This window comes from Ischnura elegans, chromosome 11 (genome assembly GCF_921293095.1).
Source record: "Ischnura elegans chromosome 11, ioIscEleg1.1, whole genome shotgun sequence".
NCBI lineage: Eukaryota > Metazoa > Arthropoda > Insecta > Odonata > Coenagrionidae > Ischnura > Ischnura elegans.
This window is the reverse complement of record NC_060256.1, coordinates 45,433,079-45,459,495: the sequence shown is the minus strand read 5'-3', so window position 1 is coordinate 45,459,495 and position 26,417 is coordinate 45,433,079. Positions and strand designations below refer to the sequence as shown.

Below are 26,417 nucleotides of genomic sequence, written 5' to 3'. Positions count from 1 at the left end.
TTTTCAATCAATGCTACAAAGTATCCATTATTGCCTCCCTCCCTCCCACCGACTCCGCCCTCAAACCTCCACACCCTCAAATTGGCTTGCATTTGGCACTTTCAAGCCAATAGCTTTCCGGGTCTGAACGTCGCATCCTAACTTCTATTCCTAACTCCCCCTCCCCATACACCTCTCCCCTTACCCCTCTTTTCCCTTTTCCAACCCTCTCCTTTCCTCACCATTCATACTTCAGCTGAGGAAGAAGCCAGAAGTGCTTCGATAGCTTCGAGTTTATTTATCCAATGTGAGTGTTTCTTTTTTGTGTCTCTGTGTTTATCGATATTGACTTGAACTATATATATATATATACTTATGGTAAACGCATCTCCTAATGTCTTTTGTACTTTTATATTGCATCTTATTTTGTATGCAAATCTTGACGTAGCCATGCATTGTATTTTGCCAACCGTGATAAATAAATATTATTATTATTATTACTATTGGGAGGTTTCTCCATTGGCTAATGTAACCATGAGTGCCGTCTGACCACTTCCACACTCTCCAAATCTCAAAATGGAAACTAAAATTAGCATTCAAAATAGGGCCCTAAAAACACCTAGTCATCTCTAATATGAAGTGAAAGGCTAAAAACACACCCTACAGAGACTGGAATTCACGAAAAGAAGAAAACTCAGAGGTGCACTCGGACTAGGACAGAATGAATGAAATTGCCTACATGCATATGAAAGAAAGAAGCTCCAGGAAGAAAGTGTGAAGCATTTGCACAAAAAATTTTTCAGAAAAAAAAACCACAAGGCCATCTGCAAGGGCAACATAATAACCTGAGAAATGCATCAAAATCCCCAAGCAGCCATGAGTATGACCAAGATCTGCTGTCTGCCAAGAGGAGAATACAGAGAGCAAGGCAGCATTGATATTTGAGTAGCAAGGGATAAAAGAAAGATGAAAGGAGGCTGAATAACTAAAATTTCAGCAGCAGGGAATACCAAGCTGACACAGGTGTGCCCGAAACATCACAACACTCTCGTACAATACCTTTTCTCTCTCACAGCAAGGCAACGGATTACAAATTCCATAGACAAACATTCATACTGAGCAAGGCTCAAAAAAAGATTCCTCAAATCTTTGCTAAGCACTGTAAAGAATAAAACAGCCAACAGAAATAAACACCTTTCTCATTTTAGATCTTTTTGTAGGCATTGAATTTTCCATTCACTAGAATAAAGTCATTTTTTATATAAAGTATGCAAAAGTTGCAGATGGCGGACATTAACATGCCCTATAATGTCGAAGCAGCTCATCATGTAACCAATACATACATACTGATGTGGAATATTTTGAAAGAATATTTATTAATTCCTTAAGTGATGGGTTGATTGAAAAAATAACATATCCAACAATATGCTTTACGTACATATGCATCAATGGATACAGTAAATTTCATCTGAATATACAGATACACAAGACAAAAAATATTCAACTAATACTTCTCTCATCTACCTTCAGCAGAAATTCAATTAGACTGAGATCATGAGCAATCAGGAAAATGAGAATTTGCAGACAAACTGAAACTTGGGTCATCTCTCCCAACAGTTCTTCAAGCACAATCATTCTGAATCATCAGTGTTATTACTGACAGGAACTTGGATGCAGTCATTTGAACTTTTACCTTCAACACCAGAACCACCACTTCCATTTTCACAACCACGGTCAACAATCACACACTCCTTGTTCATGGCACAAGATGTCTCACGAGTTTGTCTATCATGATGAGACCTTCTGCTTTCTACACTGCTGTCCCTAGGTCTTTTTCTCCTCGTGTGGTGCCTCTCACTACCCCTGCCATGCCTTTCCCTTGAGCTGGAATGGTTTGATTCTTCCCTTTCCCTGCTGCCGCTCCTTCGACTAGACCCACGATGGACATCATCAACCCTTTCCTGTCCTCGGTGAGACCCATTGTTATCCCTCCTCTCCCGACTGCGCCTACGAGTTTTCTCCTTATTGCGACTATTTCTGTACATGGAGTCAGGACTAGCAGCAACAGTACCCCTCTCAGATTCATCATTTTCCTCCTCATCCCTCCCACTCTCCCGAGGGTACGCCACCCTTTCGGGTGACTCCGACCAACGCCACTCCCTCTTTGAACTTTCCCTCCTCCGGCGACTCCTCCTACTGCTTTCCTCTGCCCCTCGACGGGAAGAACCCCTTTCGCTGAAGTCCCTCTCCTCCTTGTCCCTCTCCCTGCGACCCTTGCGCTTTTGCGTCAGCCTCTCCCGCTCCCGGTCAGGGTTGAAAAATTCACCCCCAGGGTTGTGGAAGACGTGCAAGAAATTGCACGCCTTCCCTTTCGGGCACCTCCCTCTGTGAAACAGGCCTGAAGCAAAAGACATTCATGGCTCACTAACAGTCAAAGTTCAACACTAAATAGTGGCAAAATGAGAATTCATCTGATTAAGGACTTATCAAATAACTCCGTCATGAAGCAAGAATGTGCTGCAGCAGAATGTGAAGGCATTGTTACAGGCCTTTCTGGGACTCTCAAAACATAATATTTGAGCAGCACTGACATAAAATATATTCCACTTACCAATGCAACATTTGTTCAGCAAACGCATCATAAAAGGACAAGGCTAAAATATGGAATAAAGGTGTTATAACTTAGTTCACAACTTTACTAGGGATACCATGGGCATGAGCAAAAACTAGCCAGTCTGAAATTGACTTTATCACAGTTTACATACTTTGAAGTCAATCACTGTAGATAAAAATTTTGTCAATGTTATCAGCAGCAGAAGGAGGAATCACAAAATCACCAACATGGAATGTCTAGAACTCAATTATATACCTAGTTCACTGCTGAGCTTTAGGCACATGTATATCACCTTCAATGCTCATTGAATTAGCATTCACGGCTGAAAAATGGGTCACGAAATTCACAATTCATCAGTACATAAGAGTTGGCTTTTTTCTAGAACGTATTAGACCACTTCATAAAAGTAAATTACAAATAAATAGACTTTATCATAAAACTCTTGGTAGAGCGATAAGCACAATATGAACTGGAGATCAATGCATAGTAATTACTGAGTTACAGGTGACAGGTTCTTACTACTAACATAGCAATTTCTGCAGTTAATACTAGAAAATACAGTTAGTTCTACCGCAAAAAATGACAAATTAAATTGCGAACTACCATATATGATACGAAATAGCATTGAGTTAAAATTTATCAAATTTCAACTTACAGTTGAGCACCCTGAATATTGCACCATTGTGACTTGAGTGATGACAGAGTTGGGGTTTTGCCAAAGGGGGTAGTTGTGGAAGTAACCAGTATGATTAGGGGGTCTGTGATGTTTTTTACGAGGGAATTCTCTAAGTTACAACAAAATGAGATGAAATTTAAGTAAAATACGTTTAATTTACAAATAAATTATTATTAATACAAAGTAATTGTTTCTTAATTTACAAACAGTCTTACTCAACCATAAGGTAGTAATGCAAAATGGCCAAGTGAAAAGAATGCACATAAAATGTTAATATGAATATTTTGCAGAATATCTAACATTAAATTTTTTAGTCAAAAAATAAAGTAAATATGTAATGCATTTTTAATGCATTTTAAAATTCCCTTGTGATCCATATACCCTGTGTTTAATATAGTTCAATGAGCTGTCTGCTATCTAGGTCACCTCCGACACTTCTCACCACACCTTGGGTGCTTCCATCCCTTCAAATATCCATAGATACATCGGGTGCAAATGACGGGGAAGAGTCTCGCTGATAGAAAAAGGGTTTCTTCTCAGGAGCCATGATAAAGCCAACAGAATCCCTATTTCTACAGCTCCACCTTCTACTGCCCATCTCCACAATGTGATACCCGTGTCTCGGCAGTAATGTACTGACATAATATGCTCTTCCTTGCTGCATCTTAAATTATTTCGTAAAGACCTTTGTTGTACTGAATTTTCTCACAATCCTACTATCATTTCTACAAAAAGTAATAATGAGATCATATTAAAAAAGTATTCCATTACTCATGTCAGTCTACTCTGCGGTGAGCCAAACCTGCGGGCCCTGCAGCAGGGCCAAACCCTGCTTTGGCAAGGCAAGTCATTTCTAGATTGCATCATAAGTGCATTTAACAGTATCTCATTTGGCAATTAATAGCTTTAGGAGAAAGTGTTTGTCCTGTTGTAGAAATGGAGTATTTTTTATAAGCATGGGAAACAGTTTCAGCAGGTGAAAACGAATGCAATTATTCAGTATAATTTACATTTCCTTAGGAGCATGCCTTGGAAATACTGCCATATTATGAGTGTTCCCAAATACTGGGTGCTCAACTGTACATATGTTAGTTAACTACAAGAACTACCAACTATGTTGTTAAGGGATTGCCTTCCGACAAATAGGAAAGAAGAAAAATTCATAAGAAAATAGGCATCTAACTTCAAGTCCTAAATTAAATTCTACTCTTTCACGGTAAAACAAGTGTAATCTTGAGTTTTAACTTGAAATAATTTGGGGAAGAATTACTCGGAAGAATAACATGCTCTCTGAATAAAATACTTGTTCAAATTTAGGGATATAAATGACGCCACTTGCAAGGGGAGACCACGAAACTTGCTCCGCCTTTTTCAATGCCGTATTTTTTATGGCCTTCGGAATGGTGAACACATCCCTGAACTAGTAGTGGTTCCTTTGAATGGGCCTTAGTTTGGCTGCAATTAATTATTTTCATGCGGTACTTTTCACAAGCTGCGTATAGTTCAATGATATCGCTCCCCTCAGCAGATGGGCCAGGTGGGCTAGTGGTAGCGTTTAAGGCTACCACCCAGGGGACCAGGGTTCGGGGCTCCGTGATGGCTGTATATTTTGTTGTCTTCATTGTGATCATACGGCGTCAACTTTTTCATTAATTTTAATTGCGACAAGCATAGACATGAGACTATTTTTTTATCATCATAATGGCGTTTTGGTATTTAAGCAGTGTCATTTCCAACACGGAGAAGTGAAGGCTCCACTTTCTAGTCTTCTAAAAACATACCGAAAGATTAACGGGGGGCTAAAACAGTGGCTTTTTTTTTTCGAAGAAATGACATTTGTTGGTGGTCCTCTTGTTAATATATTGGAAGGGCTAAGGAACATTTTGGGAAGCGGCGAGCACAAGACACATTTTAACCCTCTAGCGGGCACGACTGTTATTTCTACACAACCGGGCGAATGGCGTACTTTGCCCATGTTATGTGTATACTGTAGAACCTCGGTTATACGACCCTCAGTTATACGATGACCTCACTTATACGCCGATTTTTTTTGGTCCGGTGAATAACCCCATATGAACCCATGTATTTCCAACCTCAGTTATGAAACTCTTCACCTATACGACGACCTCGGTTATGAAACGTATTTTTCCAGTCCAATGTGATAAAATACCTCACTTATACGACTTGTCGGAGAACTGATCTACGAGAAAATTGCGGTAGGTGCGCCGATTTTAGTCACAGGAGCGGGGGTAGTATGCGCTCATTACATAGATATGTCAATGAAGAATAATAAGTTTTAATTATGAGCGATGCTGTTTATTAGATATTAATTTTAACTGCAGTAGATGATCGTTAATCCGGAATATCTATCTCTAACGGAAGATTGTGTAGAATTTTCCAAGGTTATGCTTCCAGTCGACCAGCGAAATAACACCTAAATGAGCCGTTAAAAATACTCGCGTATCAAAATTTTGGCTTCCAAGGTCATCCAAAAAAGATTATCGAATTTACAGTATGGACGTAAGCCGTTGGTGATTCAACACGATGGCGAAAACAGCATGCGTGGACTCATTCCGCGGGCTAATCCCTCATCCGCGGGACGAATTGAGCCGGAGGAAAGTTGCTTACGCGGCGCGCAGATCAAAACTGACCCAACTTGTATCTGCGGGTTTAAATGAAATATAGTTTGACCTTGACTGCCTGGTGGCAAGCGTTTATTTTGTAACTGAACGAGAGTTAGTACGAAAGCCCTCGGAGAATAACTCGCGTCGTCAGTAGTAACGTAATCATTAAAGTCAAATTAAAAACGCGAGAGATAAGGCAGTTCCTTTCGACTCAGGAATGACTTATAAGAATTATATCGAAGTACAAAAACAGTCTGGTGTTGTTTTCAGATATGGGGAAGCAAAATATTACGTGAAGATGAGTCACACAGCTTGTGAGTCGAAGTTCCCGGCGCTGAATTCACGGAAGAATGCCGGCAGAGAAGCTATACCCGGTAGATTCAATCTATTATTACTAAAATGTCATGGGAAAATTCTTTTTTAGTGCGTAAACATTATTGAGAGGGGAGATTTTTCCGGGCTCTTAATCTATTTTTGTCCATTCATCACTGACAGCAGTTGCGCGATTATTTCAAATGCTCACTTAAAAGTTTTCTAAGCACCGGAAAAGTGAACTTAGTCACGGAATATCCGGGGTACCAGTGGCGTAACTAGGAATATGCTTTGGGGGTGACGGTAGTACCTGGGGGGCGGCTTCTCCGGCCACCCCTCGGAGGCAATGGGGATTCCCGTAAAATTTAAAAAAATGGCATGCCTGTAAATATGTTCTACATCATTTTGGCACATAAAATAACTTTAAGTAGATGCAGTTGTTGTTTATCAAAGCTAGACTTTGTTTAAATTTTTTTTAAATTTCTCTGAGGCTTTGGAGTGGGATCCATCCCCTCATCCCCCAACCATAATTACGCCACTGCCAAGTGCTCCATATTATCTATGGCATGGTATTTAGAGGGAGAAAACTGACAGCTGGGGTCATTTGCGCCATGAGGTAAGAGAGGGAGTATAGAAACCCTGTGTTGGAATTAGCCAGGTTGTAACAATAGGCTTAACCAGGGCTTAATGTCCCATCTGCTGGACAGTGTGTTGCACTGGAAGTTCCGTCCACACTACTGTCAAGCAGGGATAGAGCCATCTCTGAAAACTTTCTGCCTCTGCCATTAACCCGGGTCCATAGGGTGTGAAGCCTTCGTGATGCATTAGTGAAATTTTGCTCCCTATACCATTTTTCCGAACTGACGGCGGCTGGGTGGAAAATAGAAACTAGCCAATGAGAAGCGCTGCCCCTTCCACCCCTCCATCCCCTTCCCTTTTCCCCTCCACTCCCCTCCATCCGGCCGACCGGCGTTGCCATCCTTGGGAATAACGGTACTTTTGGGGGCGGCAGAACGAGTGCTGTGCGATCTCCAAAGATTCGGCTTGGCAACACTGCTAGCTGGAGAGCGATGTGCACTGCTCGGAGTTCGGAGAGAGACTGCGGGCTCTTCCACACTTTCTCCTGTCGCTCTTCTGTGATTGGCTAGAAGAGTGGGTGGGTTTCGAGCACGCTTAAGGTCAGCCGCCGTCAGTTCAGAAAAATGGTATAATTACAGGGTTAATTTGGATGACTTTCCTCAGGTATTTCATTTCTTCAATCTCCAATCTGGGGTTTGCCTATAGGTGGTAAAATGAATTTCCTGAAAACCGCTTTTTATGAGTCAACTTTTTTAAAAAATTGGCTTCTCTGTGAACATTTAGTGTCATCATTCCGAAATCTCTCCAGTGTGATAGCCTTGCAGCTTAGTACCAGACATGCTAGTTGTTCAACCGTCGGTAAAGTTGTTCAGGAATGTAAAATTATATTTCTCTTAAAGTAACACATCATCTCGGGTGTTACTTTTGAGAAAATAAGATCATTAGGCTTCAATTTCATGCCTCCAAATGAGTAATTGCATCCTGGAGACAAACCAGCCCCTATAGGAAAGGATTTCATGCTAAATACCAAAAAACCTCACATATGAAACTTCCTCACTTATGAGACTTTTTTTGGTTTTCCGCTGAAAGTTTCATAAGTGAGGTTCTACTGTATATGATAACACTCGATTTTTGTTTAAATTAATCTTTATTTGTAGAAATGAGTAAAATCTTGTACATTTATCGGTGATACAGATATAAAGGTACACAGGTGGTACACCGCCGGTCGCGCGGCATAATTTATATGCCACGTGTGACGGGTTCCTCTTGCTGATCTAAAAAAATTAGCTACAATACCTCGAACTTTGAAAACTCGCAGTATAGAGAAAGTACATTGTAGGAATACACGAGACCATTATAGCCCAGAATGTACGTACGATGTTGAAATCCTTGGTTTTCGAATATTGACGTATTTTATATGCCAACACGCCCGGTCCAGGGTCATCAACTTTTATTTCATCTTATATATTAATGGAAATTATATTTCTGAATGGTTTTTTTAGCATATATGTACTGTGTAAGTAAACTCCCTTCAGAGTAAAGTGAATTACAAGAGTTCGAGAAATATGGCATTTTATAATCGTTTTGTGTTCTTATTAATTATGTCTGTATGCATGTTGTTGATCGCCGCGAGCCTTTACTGGCATGTGGTCTCGTAAGAGTGGTCTTCATTTTTAATGTGGAAGTTGATCAGTATCATCATCATCATCAGTGATTATTGTCCTTAGACAGGTTTCCACTGGACTTCTCTCCATCTTTCTCTATCCTGAGCATCCTCCTTTAGGTCTTTGTATTTTCTTCCTCTTCTTATATCATCCAACATTCCCATCCTCCTTCTTCCTCTTCCTCTCTTTCCTTCTATCTTCCCTTCTATTATTCTCCGTTCCAAACAATTCCGTCTTAATATATGCCCTAACCAACTTGCCTTCCTCTTATGAATCATATGTATTAATTTTCTTTCCTCGCCTATTCTTCTTAGAACTTCCTCATTCTTCACTCTGTCAGTCCACTTCACTTTCAACATTCGTCTCCATACCCACATTTCAAAACTTTCTAAATATCTCTCCTCCTTCTTTTTAACAGTCCATGATTCACATCCGTACAACACTACACTCCACACAAAACATTTCATAAACCTCTTCCTCATCTCTATTGGAATTCTTTTTGCTGTTAACAATGCTTTTACCTTTCCATACGCTCCTTTACCTATTGATATCCTTCTTCTTATTTCCTCAGTACAACTTCCATTCCATCTTATAAATTGATCAGTATAAGCAATGAAAAAATTAACATTTTGGCGCACACCAAACCTTGCTAGTGTAGTCGTCGTATCTCCGTGTTTGAAATGACACTGCTTAAATACCAAAACGCCATTATGATGATAAAAAAATAGTCTCATGTCTATGCTTGTCGCAATTAAAATTAATGAAAAAGTTGACGCCGTATGATCACAATGAAGACAACAAAATATACAGCCATCACGGAGCCCCGAACCCTGGTCCCCTGGGTGGTAGCCTTAAACGCTACCACTAGCCCACCTGGCCCATCTGCTGGAGGTCTTGGAACTATTCGCAGCTTGTAAAAAGTACCGCATGAAAATTAATTAATTACAGCAAAATTAAGGCCCATTCAACGGAACCACTACTAGTTCACGGATGTGTTCACCATTCCGAAGGCCATAAAAAATACGGCATTGAAAAAGGCGGAGCAAGTTTCGTGGTCTCCCCTTGTTAGTATAATCCACAATGAAAGTGTTAATGACAGTGTTGCACTAATAAGAGTAGAAAACTTACCACAGATAGCAGCCTTCCATGATGGAATACTGGTAAACTGGGCTGACAGTTGCTTTCCTCCGTACCATCTCCCATTTAAGGATGTCACAGCCTTGGCAGCTTCGGCCTCCTTTTCATATTCCACATACACATTGCCTCGGAGATGTGGTTCTGAATTTCTACAGATGACAACAGCCACAAGCCGACCATATCGGAATAACTCGGGCACAACGTCATTATAGAATTCTCTATATTAAGGTGATAAAAAATGCATAATGAAAACTAGCCTTGAAATATTTACAGATTATTTAAAAAAATCACCATTATTATTACGATATTTAAAGAAAAACCATTGTTCTTAAAGGAAAGAGAATGTTTAGACAGGATATGCTCCATAAGCAACACAGTAATAATATAAGAGACAATATCACAAAGGAAAATTATTTTTAAACCTGATACTTCTTGAGAATTCTATTTTTATGATGAAGGAAACAAAATGATTCAGGATATTAGCAATTTATAGAAAATTAAATTGATGAATAGAGAATTATTTGCTAATTGAACTCCAAATATCATCAAAGTTAAAGCTCTAAGCAAAATAAAATAAAAGACAAACGAGCTAAAAACATACATTGCCATCATAGAAAATTCCAGCACATGATTAAAAATAGAGTAAGCCATTGAGGCAAAGATGCCTGAATCTATATGGAATAAGTTACAAAGAAAATTAAACTATGATGCAGATGTAATATCTGATAGAATAAAATAAGTATAACACTCCATGTTCATCACTCATAGACTAACAGGCATTACACAAAGCACAACACTGGCTTAAGCAATCTTCATAGACAATCTCAACATGATATACTGTTGCTCATAAAAAGTAGTTAAGGTAAATTTATATAATAGTATACACATCAGCAAAAGATAAGAGTTCACTCTTCTTATAAATACAAATTTCACTGTTCTGTTTTTTGAATGACAGCAATACTAGTTGAACAATGACCATTTCTCATATTAACTTCCTCACAATAATTTAATTCTGGAATCAAAACACAGAAGGAACCACAAAGGCTCCACAGCACTAACAGGACCTGGACCTACACTAAACTACTTAAGATCTTTAATTATCATAGCCATTTCAAAAAGGCTCATGGAGATGAGACCAATGGCCTAATTCCTGGCTAAGGAAATTTTTTCCTCTAGGTAATATTTTCAAGTTTCATGTAACAAGTTCAAAATTCTCCACAATGATGATGATGGCTAGCAATTGCTATTTTCGAGGGGAGGGGCAGGGTATGTAGAGAATAGAGCTGTTTTCATGACATAAATGTTCTTACGTTACACAAATGCAATAAAAAAGTCTCACTCAAGCGTTCAAGAATAATTTATGAAAGTATAAATTTTGTTTTTAAACAACATTAATCAATTGAAATCAATAATGTGATCTCCATTGATGGATTTATAGCCGATTGATCCCTTACTTGAAATGAAAAGCTATTTTGATTTTATCCAAAATATATTGAAAATTAAAATTAATTTTAAAAAATAGAATCACAAGGCATTTTGTCAGTATTACTGCACCTAGACCTTACCGTTAAACACTCATCAGTAAAACTGCCTTAGTTTTCCAGTAAGAGCATTTTTCTAATTCCCAACAACTTACATTTCGATGGCACAAGTCATGCATCTTAACAGTGCAGTTAAGGCTTGTTCTGGGAGATAAGTCAATGTTTTATCATTAAATAAAAGGTAAAAAATTAACATTATACAGACAAAGATAATAATATAAGCAGTTATGTATTCTTTTGATAAAGGATACACTGAAAGGAATAGTATTTTTTAAAGTTGGTTTCCAGTAACACATTTAGTGATGTGGTGTGGTATCAAAATACCAATAAGTAAAGAACCAACAACCTGGAAATAAAATGCTAATGATAATTACTCCAAGCACAGGGGATATACCAATTATTTCAAATGATTTCTTAGCAGCTCCTTTTCTCCATAAATGAACTGGTTCACTGCACCATCCCTACACTAAGGAAGAAACTTATGGCCAGGAAAAGGGTGAGGTGAAGTCCAAATGAATGAAGTTTCAAATGAATTGACATGTGTGAATTCTATAATTCTAATCAGCCCCACAGGGGCTCACATAATTAAGAACATTTTTTGAATGCCAAGGAAGGAGAAAATTAAATTCAAAATGCTGTTGATATAACTATGGTAATTTGTAACTTTTGGTGGAAGATTTCATTCATGCACTTGGCTTATGCACACAAGGAAATACAGAACCTTCACATGCACTCGGCCTTTGCATTGTGGAAGCCATAGAACCCTTACAAAAAAATTAGACCAGTGAAACCCATTAATAACAGGTCAAATTCCTTCAGTCACAGGCAAGAATTGGCCAGCAACAGAGATTTTGCTAACCCAGGATTTGTTAAGGGAAGAATAAACTCTTACGAGGAGAAATACCCTATTCCACTTTTATTGGTTACCTTACAATCACCACTAACTTCAAACTCCTACCAACCATCCCCACTGTAAAATCCAACTACATACTTTGAAATGGACAATAAACTAGTGTAATGATTCATCAACGTGTCCACAAAAGTTATGTTATGTGTAACATTTAAGCACCACAGTTGCAACAGAAAAAGACTCAGGATTGGGTTCAGATAAGGGGTTGTATACAGTCATAACTTTGTCACATTTTACTGTTGAACCTAATGACACTCCATGATTTTAGCATGAAATTCATAAGCACAAACACTTTTCCACGAAAAAAATTATCTTTTAGACACCCTTTCAATTCTTTTACGACCAAATATTCCCTCTTAATCAAAGCAGTTGTTTTTTAATAGAATTTGATTGTATCATTAAGCCTTTTCACCAATTGTTTTTCTTTAAAGATGAGTTTTTTGGGCCTACTTTCAGTTGATCCGAAATTCCATTTTTCTGACCTAAAGTGATGGACAACTTGCATAGTCCTGCCCTTAAGTTGATGCTCCATCAGTAAATATTAAATATCCAAATAAATCTGGCAAGACTTGGCAGAACTAAAAATATGCTGAACTTTATTTCAATAAAATCTAGTAAAAGCAAAAGGAGAATGAAAAAAACTGCACCAGAAGCCATCCAGAAGTAAAAATTGAATCTGAGGAGTCTCTGAAGAAAAAAATATGTTTACAACAGTTATGTCTACAAGTATTTGTACAACTCCACAATTTCTTATCGTTTCTCATTGGCCACAATTTGAAAATACATGAAGTCAATTTTCTCCAATACCTAATAAAAAGAATTAGCATATACATATTGGTCTAGGAAGAGAGTGGTTAATTTTTGCATCAATATGAATTTTCTCACTTGGTACTATATGTGAATTTTATAATTGTCGTCGCAGAAATTATCAGTAGTATGAGTTTAACTTTCAAAAAATAATAAATAAATAGGTAAATAACATTTGCCTTGACCGGGATTGGAACCCGGATCCCTCGATTTCTGTGCTCAATATTTTTCCAGTCAAGGCGAATGATTTTTCCTCTGTGGATTTTTCACACAATTTGTGCAGTGCATAAAAGTCACTGTGGCTAGTCCCGGTATACTAAAATATGTAAGGCTACAGCGAACACCTCTTCGTGTTCAAAGTTCGGGCTTTGCTCTCCGGCTGTGGCACCGTGCGCACGACTTGGACTGCTAGTCGCATAATATGCTCAGCAGTCCCTACCACCTTGTCCGGTATAGTCCACAAATTTCCACAGGGGAGAATGATGCCTCGGTAGCTTAACTGGCTAAAGCACTCGGCCGGAAATCGAGGGATCCGGGTTTGAATCCCGGTCAACGTGAATGATTTTTCCTCTGTGGATTTTTCGCACAATTTGTGCATTGCGGGTGAGAAGCCAACGCTCTAACCACTGAGCAACCACACTACCCCACTACATTCATTAACCCCTTGCAGTGAAATGGCGAGTCAAGCTCATCATTAACTTCTGACGCCATATCGTGCAATGGCGAGTGTAGCTTGCCATCAGATTTTCATAACTTAAGCATATTTAGGTGAACAATAAAAATATGTTGAAAGTTTACCAATGATAAAGAATTCATAACATACATGAAGAACTCATATTTCATGAAATATGATGTGTTGGAAGTAATAAAATGATCTTATATGAGTAGTGATAGCATTGCTCTCGATGTATTTAACTATGTAAGTATCAGGAGATGGAACGTGACTGCTCGTCTAGCTTCCCCCTTCTCCCTCCTCCTCATCTCACCACCCACGCGCTGCTGCGTTGGCGGTTTGCTCCTCGTCTAATCACCCTTCCTGTCACGCACCCCACTCCACCTCGCCCGAGAACGTGAGAGCCATGCAACGGTTGCAGAAGCAGCGGCCTCCTGGGCGACGGGGTGGGGGAAGAGAGATAGCACGCGGGCAGGCGTGCATTGAGAACGGCGTCGGAGTTGCGTTGACGAAGAGTTCGAGTGTAGATGTTTCGTGAATAAAGCTCTGAATTGAAAGTGATCGATGGACTTCTCTTTTACCACCTCCTAACCCTCCAACGGTACCACGAGAACCCTACAACTAGATATTTTACAATATGAAATAATCACTTTTTATTTCACTGTTCTATGTTTCTATGTTGATTACAAACTAAAAAATATCACTTCATTACCTATCATTCCATCTAAAAGGTACCACAGAAAAAATAAACAGAGGATAGGAGCACGATATTCAGAAAATAAATGGAAGTGGTAGGGACTTGACATGTAGCATCAAAAATTGTTTACTTCACTTTTGGGCTCAGCCACACACAATATTTAAAGTGTGAATACGAGACATTAATATTCCCTACGATGCCACCATAAAACCACCTGATGTCATGCAACACTGAATCAGTTAAATAATTACACCATCAAACATAATGCCAGCAACTTTGCAAAAAAAATCTTGAGCACAATTAAAAATCTGACCATGAAATATTTGATATCGCTAAATCAAGGCCTTTCAAGCCAAAAGTTATAAATAAAATCTTACCTAAAGTGCTGATACGTTTCCGAATCCTCATACTCCAGAAGTAAATCTGTATCATACTCATCGAGCATTGACTGATCCATGCCGAAATGTGAATAAAAATTTGGCACCATCACTATTTTACTGAGAGCAGGTCTTGGGTGATTCCTTAAAGAAATGATATAATAATTCACATGAGTCCACCATAATTGATTGATGTCGACGGCTTTCGGGAGCAGCTGCATACTGCGCTTTATCATGTGAGTTTTTGCACCCATTGCAGGTCACATCATCAGGAGATGAATGATGAAGAAAATTTCCTGATGATGTGACCTGCAATAGCCACGAAAGCTCCCATGACAAAGCGCAACACGCAGCTGCTTCCGAGAGCCGTCGACATCAATGAATCTCGCTGCGAAAGCCTACGTTCCAAGCTATCCACCATAATTTGCCCCTATTAAATATTGAGGTTTTTACAGATGATAAAAACAGCGATTTACTACAGTTAAATTTAAGTCTGAAATAAAATTACAACACACTTACATATGAAATGAATTTAAAAGTTATACGTAGTGTCATATACAGGGTAGGGCAGCAAAACTTCATTTTTTTTAAAACTTAATAAAACGTATTGTATGAATCAGAAAATTTTTATTTGGTTCTTAAAATGTAGGTGCACACCTAAAGTTTTGTTTTAAATAATCTTGAAGATCAAATCATGTAGACAACGTCCTCCATTCTCGATACATTGAGTATACTGATTTCTGGTGTTTGTAATGACCTTTTCAAGCATAGCAGGCATTATGTTGGCAATTTCTTCCTGGATGTTGTTGTTCTTGTAGGGTCCTTGGACAGCTCACATAAACACGTGATTTCAGAAAACCCCATAGAAAAAAATCACAAGGGGACAAATCGGAAGATCAGGCTGGCTACTGAAAATCGCCCCTGATTGAGATAAGGTGTTCTGGGAAGTGTTCCCTCAAAACAGCCATCGATGCTCTTGCAGTGTGCGCTGTTGCACTGCCTTGTTGGAACCAAATTTTCCCCAAGTCCAACCCATTAAGCTGTGGGGAAAAGAATTCCTGTAACATTCCTGCTGGGTTGTGATCACAGAACATCCGCTCGAAAAGTAGGCCTCAAGGGAAAACACACGCTCCTCAAACGCATGATGGCGACTGAACTGTGCCTCGATAAAACTTTATAGCGCTGCCTGTCGAACAAGACCACAAGCGCTCTGCTATGACACCAACCGACCGAATGCTACGCATTACAAAAAAGGAAGTTATGCTGCCCCACCCTGTACTTTAATATGTCACAGAAAATTCATGTGATTCATAAGCTTTGGACCCAGGAAGGCCAGTAACTATGTATATTGTAGTGTCTAAATGGTTGGCACTACCAGCAAGTCACAAGTGTCTGAGTCATAAAGTACCATTCAAGGGTTAGAGCAGTGATCAAGCAAGGTCAGGAATAGGGTAGTTTCCTTCATCAAAGAAAACGAAAGGCATTGATTGCGATTCCTTACCCACCATTAGTGTATTCATTATATACAAATTATTTGGTTTTAGAAATCCCAGTTTAGACGAATGGCAATGGTCAATTTTATCCTCATTTGAAAAAGGCCAGATTGGCACCCATGTGATGCCACTCCACTTGACGTCACATGGACCTAGTTTCTATACGAGTAGATCGGAATTTTACATAGTCTGAGATTACCAATGCGTGCATGAGGCACAGATCTCAGGGAAACATGTCTTAATAATCACTTCGTAAAACTGGCTAAGGTCGGAAAGTTTTCTTCGTTTGATAAGGTATTGATAATCCTTATTTAAGCTGAGCGCTACCAGCTGGCATGGTACTCTACTACCTGCTAGCATCCTGCGTCGTATCAGCGCTCAGAGCCTCGCCCCAAGGTCACCTCACTTGCGGCAGCAGGAACCAGAACGACATCACACAGAGTTTTCCTGGCATTCATTCTTACCCGTCGTGTTGTTGAAAATTTTCACTTTTCATTTCATTGCAAAAAATAGATATCCTCATTTAAAAATCTAAAAGTGTGAAAAATACGTACTCCAGGAGTAATAATCTTTTGATTTAGGCAATAAAAAAATAATAGGAAACCAACTTATTCATTCAGAAAACTCAATGACTCTCAACCCTAGTAATGGAAAGCTGAAATTCTTCAAAGGAAAATAGTCCAACAAGGAGATATAATGAAGTCCTAATAAAAAATAAAATATTCCACCAAGTTTACCTTGAGCACCTGTCTCCGAAACGGCAAGCTCCAGTTTTGATGAAAAAAGGGCACAATGGCTTATTTGGATTTGTCTCATTAACATCATTGGCAAAAGAGGGACGTTCACCACCCTGAAAAGATAAAATAAAATACCATTTAACCCTTAGAATGTCACTCAGACTCACCCGTTTCCAGCTGAAAATTGCTTGACTAATTTACTCAGAGATGCAAACATTATGAAAAATATTTATAAATTCATTATTTTTAATTTTAAAATTACAAGTAAATGATGAATAAGGAAGAATTTTATTCATTACACCCATAGACGTCATGGCAAAATTAGCAGTGCCGGAACGCACTTTTCCTTAACTTTTTTTAGGCGTAAAATGTTACTGTGTTTATTTATTACTGGTTATTATTTACATTTTATTATAATTTTTTTTTCGTTTTGGTTACAAATACATATCATAGAAATTTTAAGGTAGCAAAATTGATAAGTGTTATTTAACTATTATGCCTTTATCAACCAGTGACAGAACGGCATTCTGGCACCATGACACCACTGATTTTACCTAATCATTTCTTTCAATGAAACTACTTCTTTGAATGAATTGTGATTGCAATGAAAGGACCCCATTTTGTCCACAAACATGAATTTTAGGAACAGTTGAGAGCATGTACCCACTTAGCAACAAAACAATTCCTAGCCTTACAGTGTCATCTCTATCAATTAATTTTTCTGATTACCTATATTGAATCCATATTCGATCATTTGTGTGAGAGCTAAGAATGTGATTTGAAGATTAAAAAAACAGCAAAATGCCCTAAACAAACTGCTCCCTGCATCTAGCAAAATGGGCGGACAGTTGCAGATACAAAACTATTTTTGCAATTGTTCACACAACCTTCTTCAGTCACAATGAGAGAAAGTCCTGATTTTTCTGAATTCCATTCCTAATATTGGAAATTAATAGCATAATAGGAAAAATTACATTTATCTTACAATGCCTCCTCATCGTTGTCAATTTCATAAGAAAAATTTAGAATGTTACCCTCACATACAGTCAATGCAAGAGAATTGTCAATAGAGCATAAATATCTTTATAAAATAAGGAGGAAAGAACTACAAAAATTTACCCTTATAGTGCCAATCCATCTGTCCGGGGGGTGTGTGCAAAGAGTGCCAAGGGCCGATCTATCAGCTGGGTTTTTTTCTACCATCATGCCTTTTATTTTTGTTTCTTTTTTATTTATTTTCATCTCCCCGAAAACACTCATTTAAGGCCTTTTACATAGGGGGAAAATAACATATAAAACGACTATCACACACAACCATTCCCTAGGAAGGGTAACTTACCCAGGCGGAACTAGAACCCGCGACCTTCGGTTTGGCAGGCGAGGCATTAATCCCGCCACCACCGAGGCCGGCGATTCATTGTGTTTCATTTAGCTCTGGTAACTATTTTTAGAATCTGATATACTTTAACATACCCAGAAGTTTTGGGAGGAAATTTTAAAATAAAATAGTTTCTGAAAATGCATATTACTCTTTATGTAAATTTTTAAGCACAAATCTACAAAGTAGCCAAAAAAAGCCCAGGCATTCTTCAGCAAAACGGAAAAATAGGCTGGCACTAAAAGGGTTAAGCTAAAATTAGAACAACATTGGGTAACAACTGGCCTAGCTACTGTACTTTTAGTTCATCCACTTTTCCGAATCACTAACCACAATAAATTGAGAAATTCCTCCTAGTCACCAAGTTATCTGTTTCCTTTTCCTCAATGGGTATAAACTCTTATCAATTCTAGCTCTGATAAAATCCTTCCGGTGGAAATTCACTTCAAATCATTGACCTCAGAAACCTAAAGTAAGTACCCTGATAGTGTTATAACCATTATTTTAAAAGCTATGCAGTAAAACCATCGCTAAAAAAATTAATGTAGTAAGGGCCACTGGCCATTAAATCTTAAAATTTATAATTCAAGTTTTCACGGATATTTCAAGGTGGCCATCAGAGCATTGGTATGTAAGTAGACTCCATACTCTCAGCATGAATGTAACATTAGATAATTTACCAGCTGATAATTGAAGGTGCTGTCACCCACCATAAATTTAAATGGGCAGACAATAGTGTGATCCAAATTTCAATGGAAAATATTCTGTAATTAGGGCTGCCAAAAGAAATTTATAAATTATGTGGATGATATAATCGATCAAATTTCAAACTTTACAATACTATTCCTTGAAAGTGCAATTTCCCTTCTGTGAAAATTGCAAATGTATGACTCATTCTGCTCATCAAATGTTACTGAATACTGATTAAAAAGAGAGCAAAGTGGCTGCATTAGTCAAGTATCCACGGGATATACTGTGACTCTTACATGTAGACCCTTTGTCGCCAAGCTTTTTATTCAACAGCCAAAAAAAATTAATGCTGTAATTGAGTTCCAAATTCAGATGCACTTGACTACTCACTAGTCCCAAGTCCACAATCAGTCACCGATCACAAATACACTAGGTAGTAATAATAATAATTTTTATTGTTCCTTGAGATCACATGTTCCGGTGACATTGGAAGTCGTCAAAATAAAGTAAATAATTAAAGTAATAGTTACAAATAAATGAAGTGATATAACATTTACAATTTTTACAGATAAAAGAAAAAAAGTTAAAATTTTAGTGGTTGATGGGCAAAGATTACTCCGAGCCCAACATAAAATCCTTCAGGCTATAATAGTTATTTTCTATTAAATATTTCTTCAAAGCATTCTTGAATGGTGTAGGTGGAAGATATTTAATATCATACGGTAGCCTGTTGTATATTTTTGATTGCTTGGGAGTTGCTTGGGAGTCTGCCTACGTATACTTTCACTTTCAGCAAGTGTTTTATAATTAATCAGGCGTTTTCACAAATTATTTCCATTCTGATTACCTATTACTGCTTCAGTTCCAATTCTATGCTGCACACAACTATGAATGCAAGGGAACTGAGAACCAAAGACCTGCATTAACTCTGGTAAGATTTGTCGCGATGAAAGGAGTTTAATCTCTCACAGCTAAAATATTTACGATGCAATAAATTCAACCACTTTTTCATCCAATAAGCGTAGCAGAAGACATTGAGGTGAACGCAAACACCATACCAAAATTTTCTTTGCAAATTGGACATACTTAGGCATGGCACTGCCAAATCCATTCACTAAAAATTCACTCATATCTGCAAACATTTAAAATGCATGCATACCTTAGCTAAAGGTAAAGCTTACCTTTTCAACGAAGTCAACAATTTGCTTCATCAGCTCCTCCTGCAAAAATTGAAAAATCACCAGATGAGTTTATTTTAGTTGAAAGGAAAAGTATCAATGCACTCAATCCCATATAATATTCTTTCAATGATGTCTGTTGGCCAAAGTTTAAAATTATGGGGCTTTTATGAACCAATTAATTTATATGGGCAACTTCTCTTTTGGCAAAAAAAATTTTCCCCTGACAATTTTCTGATGGAGCACAATCTTAAGGCCGTTTTACACGGTACACGGAATTGCGCAGGTTGGAGCTGCATTAATTTCTAAAATGGCGTGGAATTGCGCGAATGCATGAACGAAAATAGAAGGGGCTATTTTGCCGTCTCGCATCCACGCATTCTCACATGTGTTCTAGCAATTCACCGCTTTACACGACGCAATTTTGATTGCGCCTTCACACGTACGTCAGACTGCGCAATTCCATGTACCGTGTAAAACGGCCTTTAATGCCAGTGACTCCTTCAGATTCAAGCTTATACGTTTAATAGATGACAATAACAGCAAGTGGATGCCCACAGGTAAAGTTGTCAGAAAAATGCTGAAAGTCCACTTCAGACACAAAATCCTATCACCCCAACTTGATCAAGTCTCTCTACAGTACTTGTAAAAAGTACTCTTATTAAAAAAAGAAATATTTTTTAACAAATTTAAAGAATGTAATGGAATGTTTAATTTAAGAAATAAAAATAGTAAGTGACTTTCTAACCACCAGAGAAAATTTAGCTTGCTAAAGGAGAAATACTAAAATTGCCATGTCTTCATCCATTATTAACAGAAATTTAGATATACTATATGTTTAGATAAGTTTTCAACAAGTAAATTAGCACATCTCTGCTTATGAGAGTAGGAAAACAATTATTTTAAGGGGATAAAAATTTCTGCCATAAAACCAGACCTTAGGTTCTAATGTCTTAAGTTCTTAAATTGGAGGAAATGACACCCTCGAAATTTATACATAAAGCTAAAGGGAATATGTACTTACATTTTAATTATTAGTAGGCAGTTGAATTCTTTGAACCATCACAATATGAAAGATATGTACACTCTATTGAATACAAAAAATACTATGAAAGTAGAAAATAGCACACAATTTATTACCTGTTTTCGCAGCTTTTCTTCCTGCTCTTTCTTTTTCTCCAATTCTATTAACTCTTGCTTTTTCTGCTCTTCCTCCCACTCTTTGCGTATACGCATCTACATGAGAGAAAATTTGAGTGAAACAACAAATTTATTTGTTACATAGAAGGCTAATTTTATTAATAAAGCACGGAGACATACATCCACATCTTGAACATGCATGCATGAGCAGCACCGGATCTAGGCTAGGGACTAGGGGGGGATTGGTAGGAAGCCTAGAGGGTGATGTTCCAGCAGTAGTGGAGGTCTGAACAAAATCACCATTATACAGTGGAACCTCGTTAAAACGAGTACAAGCTATTGAGAGACCCCCGCCATTACGAGAGATAGCCGATGCACCGTCAATGGACCATATAATAAGCATGTAAGAAAATTCGTTTTTACGAGGCCCTTTTGGTGTTGGCACTTGCCATAGCGAGAGATCGCTGGAAAACCTTCACCAAGAGTCCCTTATCTCTGTTTTATTCAGTGCGGCGCTTATAAATTGTTTGAATAGTTAGTTGTTGTTTGAGTAAGGAAATTTAGTGATGCAAAAAAAAAAAATCGCCTTTCGTCTGGATTTATGCTTACGTTTATCGGATAGAAATTTATCTGTTGTTGCACCACTCCTGTTCCTGTATAACTGTTCACAATAGGTATATTGGCTATTATTTGCTCCACCTCCGGTAAATCGACAATTCGCTATAGCGAGTGATTATTGGAGCACCGTGGGGTCTCGTTTTATCGAGGTTGCACTGTATGTAGCTAATGAAAATTGGATACCCAAGGGGAGGGAGGGCTATAGCCTCCCCAAGCCCCTCTCTAGATCCCCCACTGTACATGTGAATATGTTCAAGATGAGGGTGTGAGGAAAATGTGAAATAAACAGAGACCGAAAATAATGAGGGAGTGTTAGACCGTGGCTTAGAAAGGATGAAGGGGACAGCATAGAGGAGGCCCAATTCCATCCCACAGAAGGTTGATTTCTGTAACCACTTCGGTCGCATTTTAATCGACTATCAAAAATGTCCACCATGGAAAGCAGGAACACGGAGTGAATGCAGCTAGCACGCCCTCACTTCCGTTTTACGATGGGGATTCTAATGGGAATAATAAGCCCGGAATATCCTAGCATTCAAATGCAGTAATTCCGGTGATTTTGTGTCAGATTCATTTTTTTATAAAGAATGCGAATAATATTAAGTGAGAGTGAAAATCATGCACGGATAATCATGTATACGAATTTCCGTTAACACGTTGCGTACCGGGGTATTCAAAGTCCTAGGAACGCCAATTCTGGGTGGAGGTGTTGAGATTGGAAATATGCCTTTGGTTTAAACATGGTTAAAACGCTAATGTTTAGAATATAACTTTACCCAATCAAACGTTATGATGCATCAATTCATTATGAATAACGAACAACTGAAAACGTACTAATGAATACGCATTGTACCCTTTAAAATTGTTTAGCACCTAAATAAAGAGAATCTTCGTCATCCATCCGGAAATCCGTTCGGGAAAAAAATGACGAGAATTCTCGCCATCCGTACGCAACGTGTTAATACCCCTAATTATATGTTATTTTCCCGTGAAATTCGGAACAATTTGTCCGTCAACAACGTGAGTGGTAACTTCTGTAAACCCATTTAAATGCCCGGTGGGCAAGAACACATTATGATGCTGACTGGAGGATCCTCTATTTTAATATTCACGCCCAGGATTAGGAAATGGGGGGGTTTACTGGACACTCCAAGGCCCTTCTGGGGTGTATGGAAAACACCCAAGGAGAAATGGGGGTCCACCCCTGGAAAATTTTAGGAATTTTGATGTTGAAAATGTGATTTTTGGAACTCAAAAACAGTAATTTTGTACGAGTATTTATAAGAAGTTATTTATTAAGATCATATTACTCGTTTTTTGGTACTAACTCTTCTAAATGCTCAAGGGGGGATGTAATCCGTTAAAACCTTCCTTCCCCCCCATGGCTACACCACAGGTGTTAGATATGGTGGGCAAAGGGAGGAAGCAAATATATAAGGAGACAGAGGGTTTCCAGCAAGTTCTGGTTGAGGCAGGGGAGGGAGTTCTTAAAAGAGGGTAAAATACCAGGGAAAAGTTTGGTACTCAGGGTAAGAGGAGAAATAGAACAGGAAGATAAAAGGGATTAGACCTTACAGTGATTGTAAAATTGGTTGAGGACAAGCGGGGTGATTAGCAAAATATACTTTTATCTACATATTCTACTTTTATATACATGCAAATATACTTTATCTGTAAAATACTTTAAATAAATGAATATCTAAGGCATCTGATGAATAGATATGTATATGAGTGCTTATATGAATACCCAGCTACGACTGAATGAGTACCCAAGCGAACAAAAACCTTCTGATTCTCAATTCAATGTTTTACACTTAATTGTACTCATAAAACTACTGATTTATTCATCAGCGACCCATATACTCATTCAGGTATTCAAATATTTGAATGAAAATGTTTTACGTACTTGCAACACATGATCAACAAAGAAAGCCCTGTGCTATGAATGTGAGCAATTACGCATAGGAAGTTATGACTTTTTCGTTGTGAAAGGCAAGAAAAGAAGCAGAGATAAGTAAAGATATTAATGAAGAGACGATTCAACTAAGATTGAACAGCAGACCGCTGATCATAATTAAGAATGGGATGAAGTGGTTCACCAACTGGCCGCTTAAGACCACATATTTAAAAAGAAACAGTACTTGCCTCCGTTTCCTCCCTTTCTTTCCTAGCCTTCTCTGCTCTGTCTTGGCGAATTTGCCACAGTTGCTGGGCTTTCACTTCGGCTAGCAACCACTCTCTGTTTCTTTCTTCGCTCAATCGCGCTTCCTCTTCTTCACGAAACTGTTCCAATGCTTCCTGATCACGCACCCATGCCTGATATGTAGGTGACGACTCTTGCTTTCTTCGGGCTAATACAGAAAGCGACCATTATCAATCAGTCAATCGCCTAATTGGAATTATGACATTTTCATGGTCATAGGACACATATCACAACATAACTGAGAATTTCACAAAACGACAATAATAAAAATCACCTCAATACATCACTAGCTTGACATAAGAGAGAAAATAAGTTACCTGCTTCAAGAACGGCATCCCTCTCCTGAGCTCGCAGACGCCGCAAACGTTTCCTTCGCATTTTCTTAGCAACGTTACGCCACACTTTGTGCCTAAAACAAAACCTCACTCGTTAACAACTTCAAGTTTCCATGCTGAAATAAAAAGTAGTCAGGTTGGAAATACGAACCTTCCCATGATTTGCAACTGGGAACCGAGGATGAAGTCATAATTCAAAAGATATGGATATATGATGAGCACGTAACTTATCACCATCCCCCAAGTTTCATTTTCGCAGTTCCTCACCCCACCTCTCCTTCCCTAGCACCTACCGCAAACAGTCGAACGAATAAAAATATGACTGCGATTGACCGCATTTTCTTGTTTAGAATTGTCTGCTTGACCAAAATATTAAATGCTATAAATAAGCCCCTGGATCGATCCTAGAGGATCAAGAACTCTATGCTGATGACACTAATGACTTCTAGTATTTTTATCAAGCCTTAATAAAGTCATTAGCTCGCTAGTAACTAATTTCGGCCGTGGTAGCTTGGCGAAAATTTTGCGAAAGTCGTAAGAGGGCAGCAATGGCATTAATCGGCTTAATGCGGTAATGCGGTGCAGGAATTTGCGGCATCGGTGTGTCATATCACGAGACGGGTAAATACTTCGTTTTTTGTTATACTTGTGTCGATGAGTGTTCTTGAAATAGAACTGAACCGTTTTTGTTATCCTTTTCTCCCCATAAACACGGTCAAAGCATTTGACTGAAGACGCATGGTTGAATCGCTGTATTTGAGTGCGGGACTAAAGTACAAAAGGCTAATTTTTTATCTGTATTGTGACGGAAGATGGTTTTTATCTTCCTCATGCACTTTTTTTGCATGGATATTGTCTTCTCCCTTCTGTATTTCCGAAGTTTCATTCATGAAAAGGTCACTCGTTGAGTCCTCTTGTTTGGTATATCCCACATTGGAGAATAAATTAGATCTCTTGTTTTGATTTCAATTCTATTGTAGTGTAATCAATTCATGTTTTTAGCGATTTGACTGTTGTTATTTATAGCTGCTAATATTATTTCGTTAAGAGCTTTAAAATACCGTGCTAATTAAGGTATTTATTTGATTACAGGAATGGGAAACTTGCAGAAGAGTATAAGCTAGCAAAAACCAATATTACGGGTGTAAATTTTGAAGCTGTTTTAAATGAGAAAATCTCTTAAAGTCGTGAGATAATATTTTTTTGAGATGTTTGATTGGGCTGTGGCTGGTGTTAACGTTTCCATACCCAGTGAGGGTGGTCCAGAATGTGCCGCATTTATGCCCATGCATATCCGGATTTTTGAAAGTGTTATTGCTCTTGGAATAGCCATACAAGTTCTAATTACCGCTCGTTATAATCCATCTTTTAAAAATATTCCTCGCTTTCCTAGATGCACTGTAGAAACGTTAGGAAAACATAAACCCATTTGCCATCAATCTGTCGAGTCAATCGAGGTAGAAAGTGAGCCTGGTGCTCACAAATTTGTTGATAATGAGTCCCAAAAGAGAGCAGCTGATCCGAGAAAAGAAAATGAAGCCGTCTATGCTGTTAGGGGCAGAAAATTTAGTCTTATTACAGAAAGTTTAAGTGATCGAAATAGAAAAAATTGGCTGTTAGTACTTCTATGCCTTGTTTGGGGTGCGGAGATTGGATTCAAATTTGCTTCTCGGACTGTGATATTTCTTCTCAACCCATGTCATGTAGTAACTGCTGTGCAGGTAAGTGTTCACTTCACTCTATTCTGTGAACATTTTTGGTTTGTTGAATTGGTTTCATTTTCATCTATTAACCCATGGCATTAGCAACACATACATAAAGTTATATATCTCACAATCAGTCTGGCCTGGAGGATGTCATATGTGCCAGTTTAGCTTAATTTGATACAGCATCAAGGAAATATATAATGCAATCAGGGATATGAATTAGTAATACCTACATATTCAATCTGCCATACCTCCAGTTTTTTCAGATATGGGCAGATCCTTCCATGCGTGCCTTGGAGATGGCACTTCAAGTGCAACAATCTGTCTTTTAGAGGGGATGTTAAGGTAT

The 26,417-nt window shown here is 38.3% G+C and overlaps 2 protein-coding genes across 4 annotated transcripts in view; one reads left to right on the top strand and one right to left on the bottom strand.

The window, feature by feature from the left end:
- Positions 1 to 1,336: 1,336 nt before the first annotated feature.
- On the bottom strand, positions 1,337 to 24,698 carry LOC124167867 (U2 small nuclear ribonucleoprotein auxiliary factor 35 kDa subunit-related protein 1). Its single transcript, XM_046545920.1, has 9 exons — positions 24,514 to 24,698; positions 24,345 to 24,436; positions 23,970 to 24,175; positions 21,207 to 21,302; positions 20,070 to 20,108; positions 16,821 to 16,933; positions 14,591 to 14,734; positions 9,577 to 9,803; positions 1,337 to 2,377 (listed from the first exon to the last, which is right to left on the bottom strand). Exons 1-9 carry the CDS (start codon positions 24,597 to 24,599, stop codon positions 1,611 to 1,613), a joined length of 1,770 nt encoding a protein of 589 aa, XP_046401876.1. The 5' UTR covers positions 24,600 to 24,698; the 3' UTR covers positions 1,337 to 1,610.
- Positions 24,699 to 24,752: 54 nt separating this feature from the next.
- Positions 24,753 to 26,417, top strand: part of LOC124167869 (transmembrane protein 164) — a 26,737-nt gene continuing 25,072 nt past the window's right edge. The window contains exons 1-2 of one of the 3 annotated variants that reach the window (XM_046545923.1): positions 24,753 to 24,983; positions 25,455 to 26,083. In XM_046545923.1, coding sequence (XP_046401879.1) covers positions 25,571 to 26,083 — 513 coding nt within the window. In that variant the 5' untranslated portion in view covers positions 24,753 to 24,983; positions 25,455 to 25,570. Of the gene's footprint in view, positions 24,984 to 25,023; positions 25,284 to 25,454; positions 26,084 to 26,417 lie in introns of those variants that run through there. The other 2 variants (XM_046545924.1, XM_046545925.1) reach the window with 2 other exon arrangements.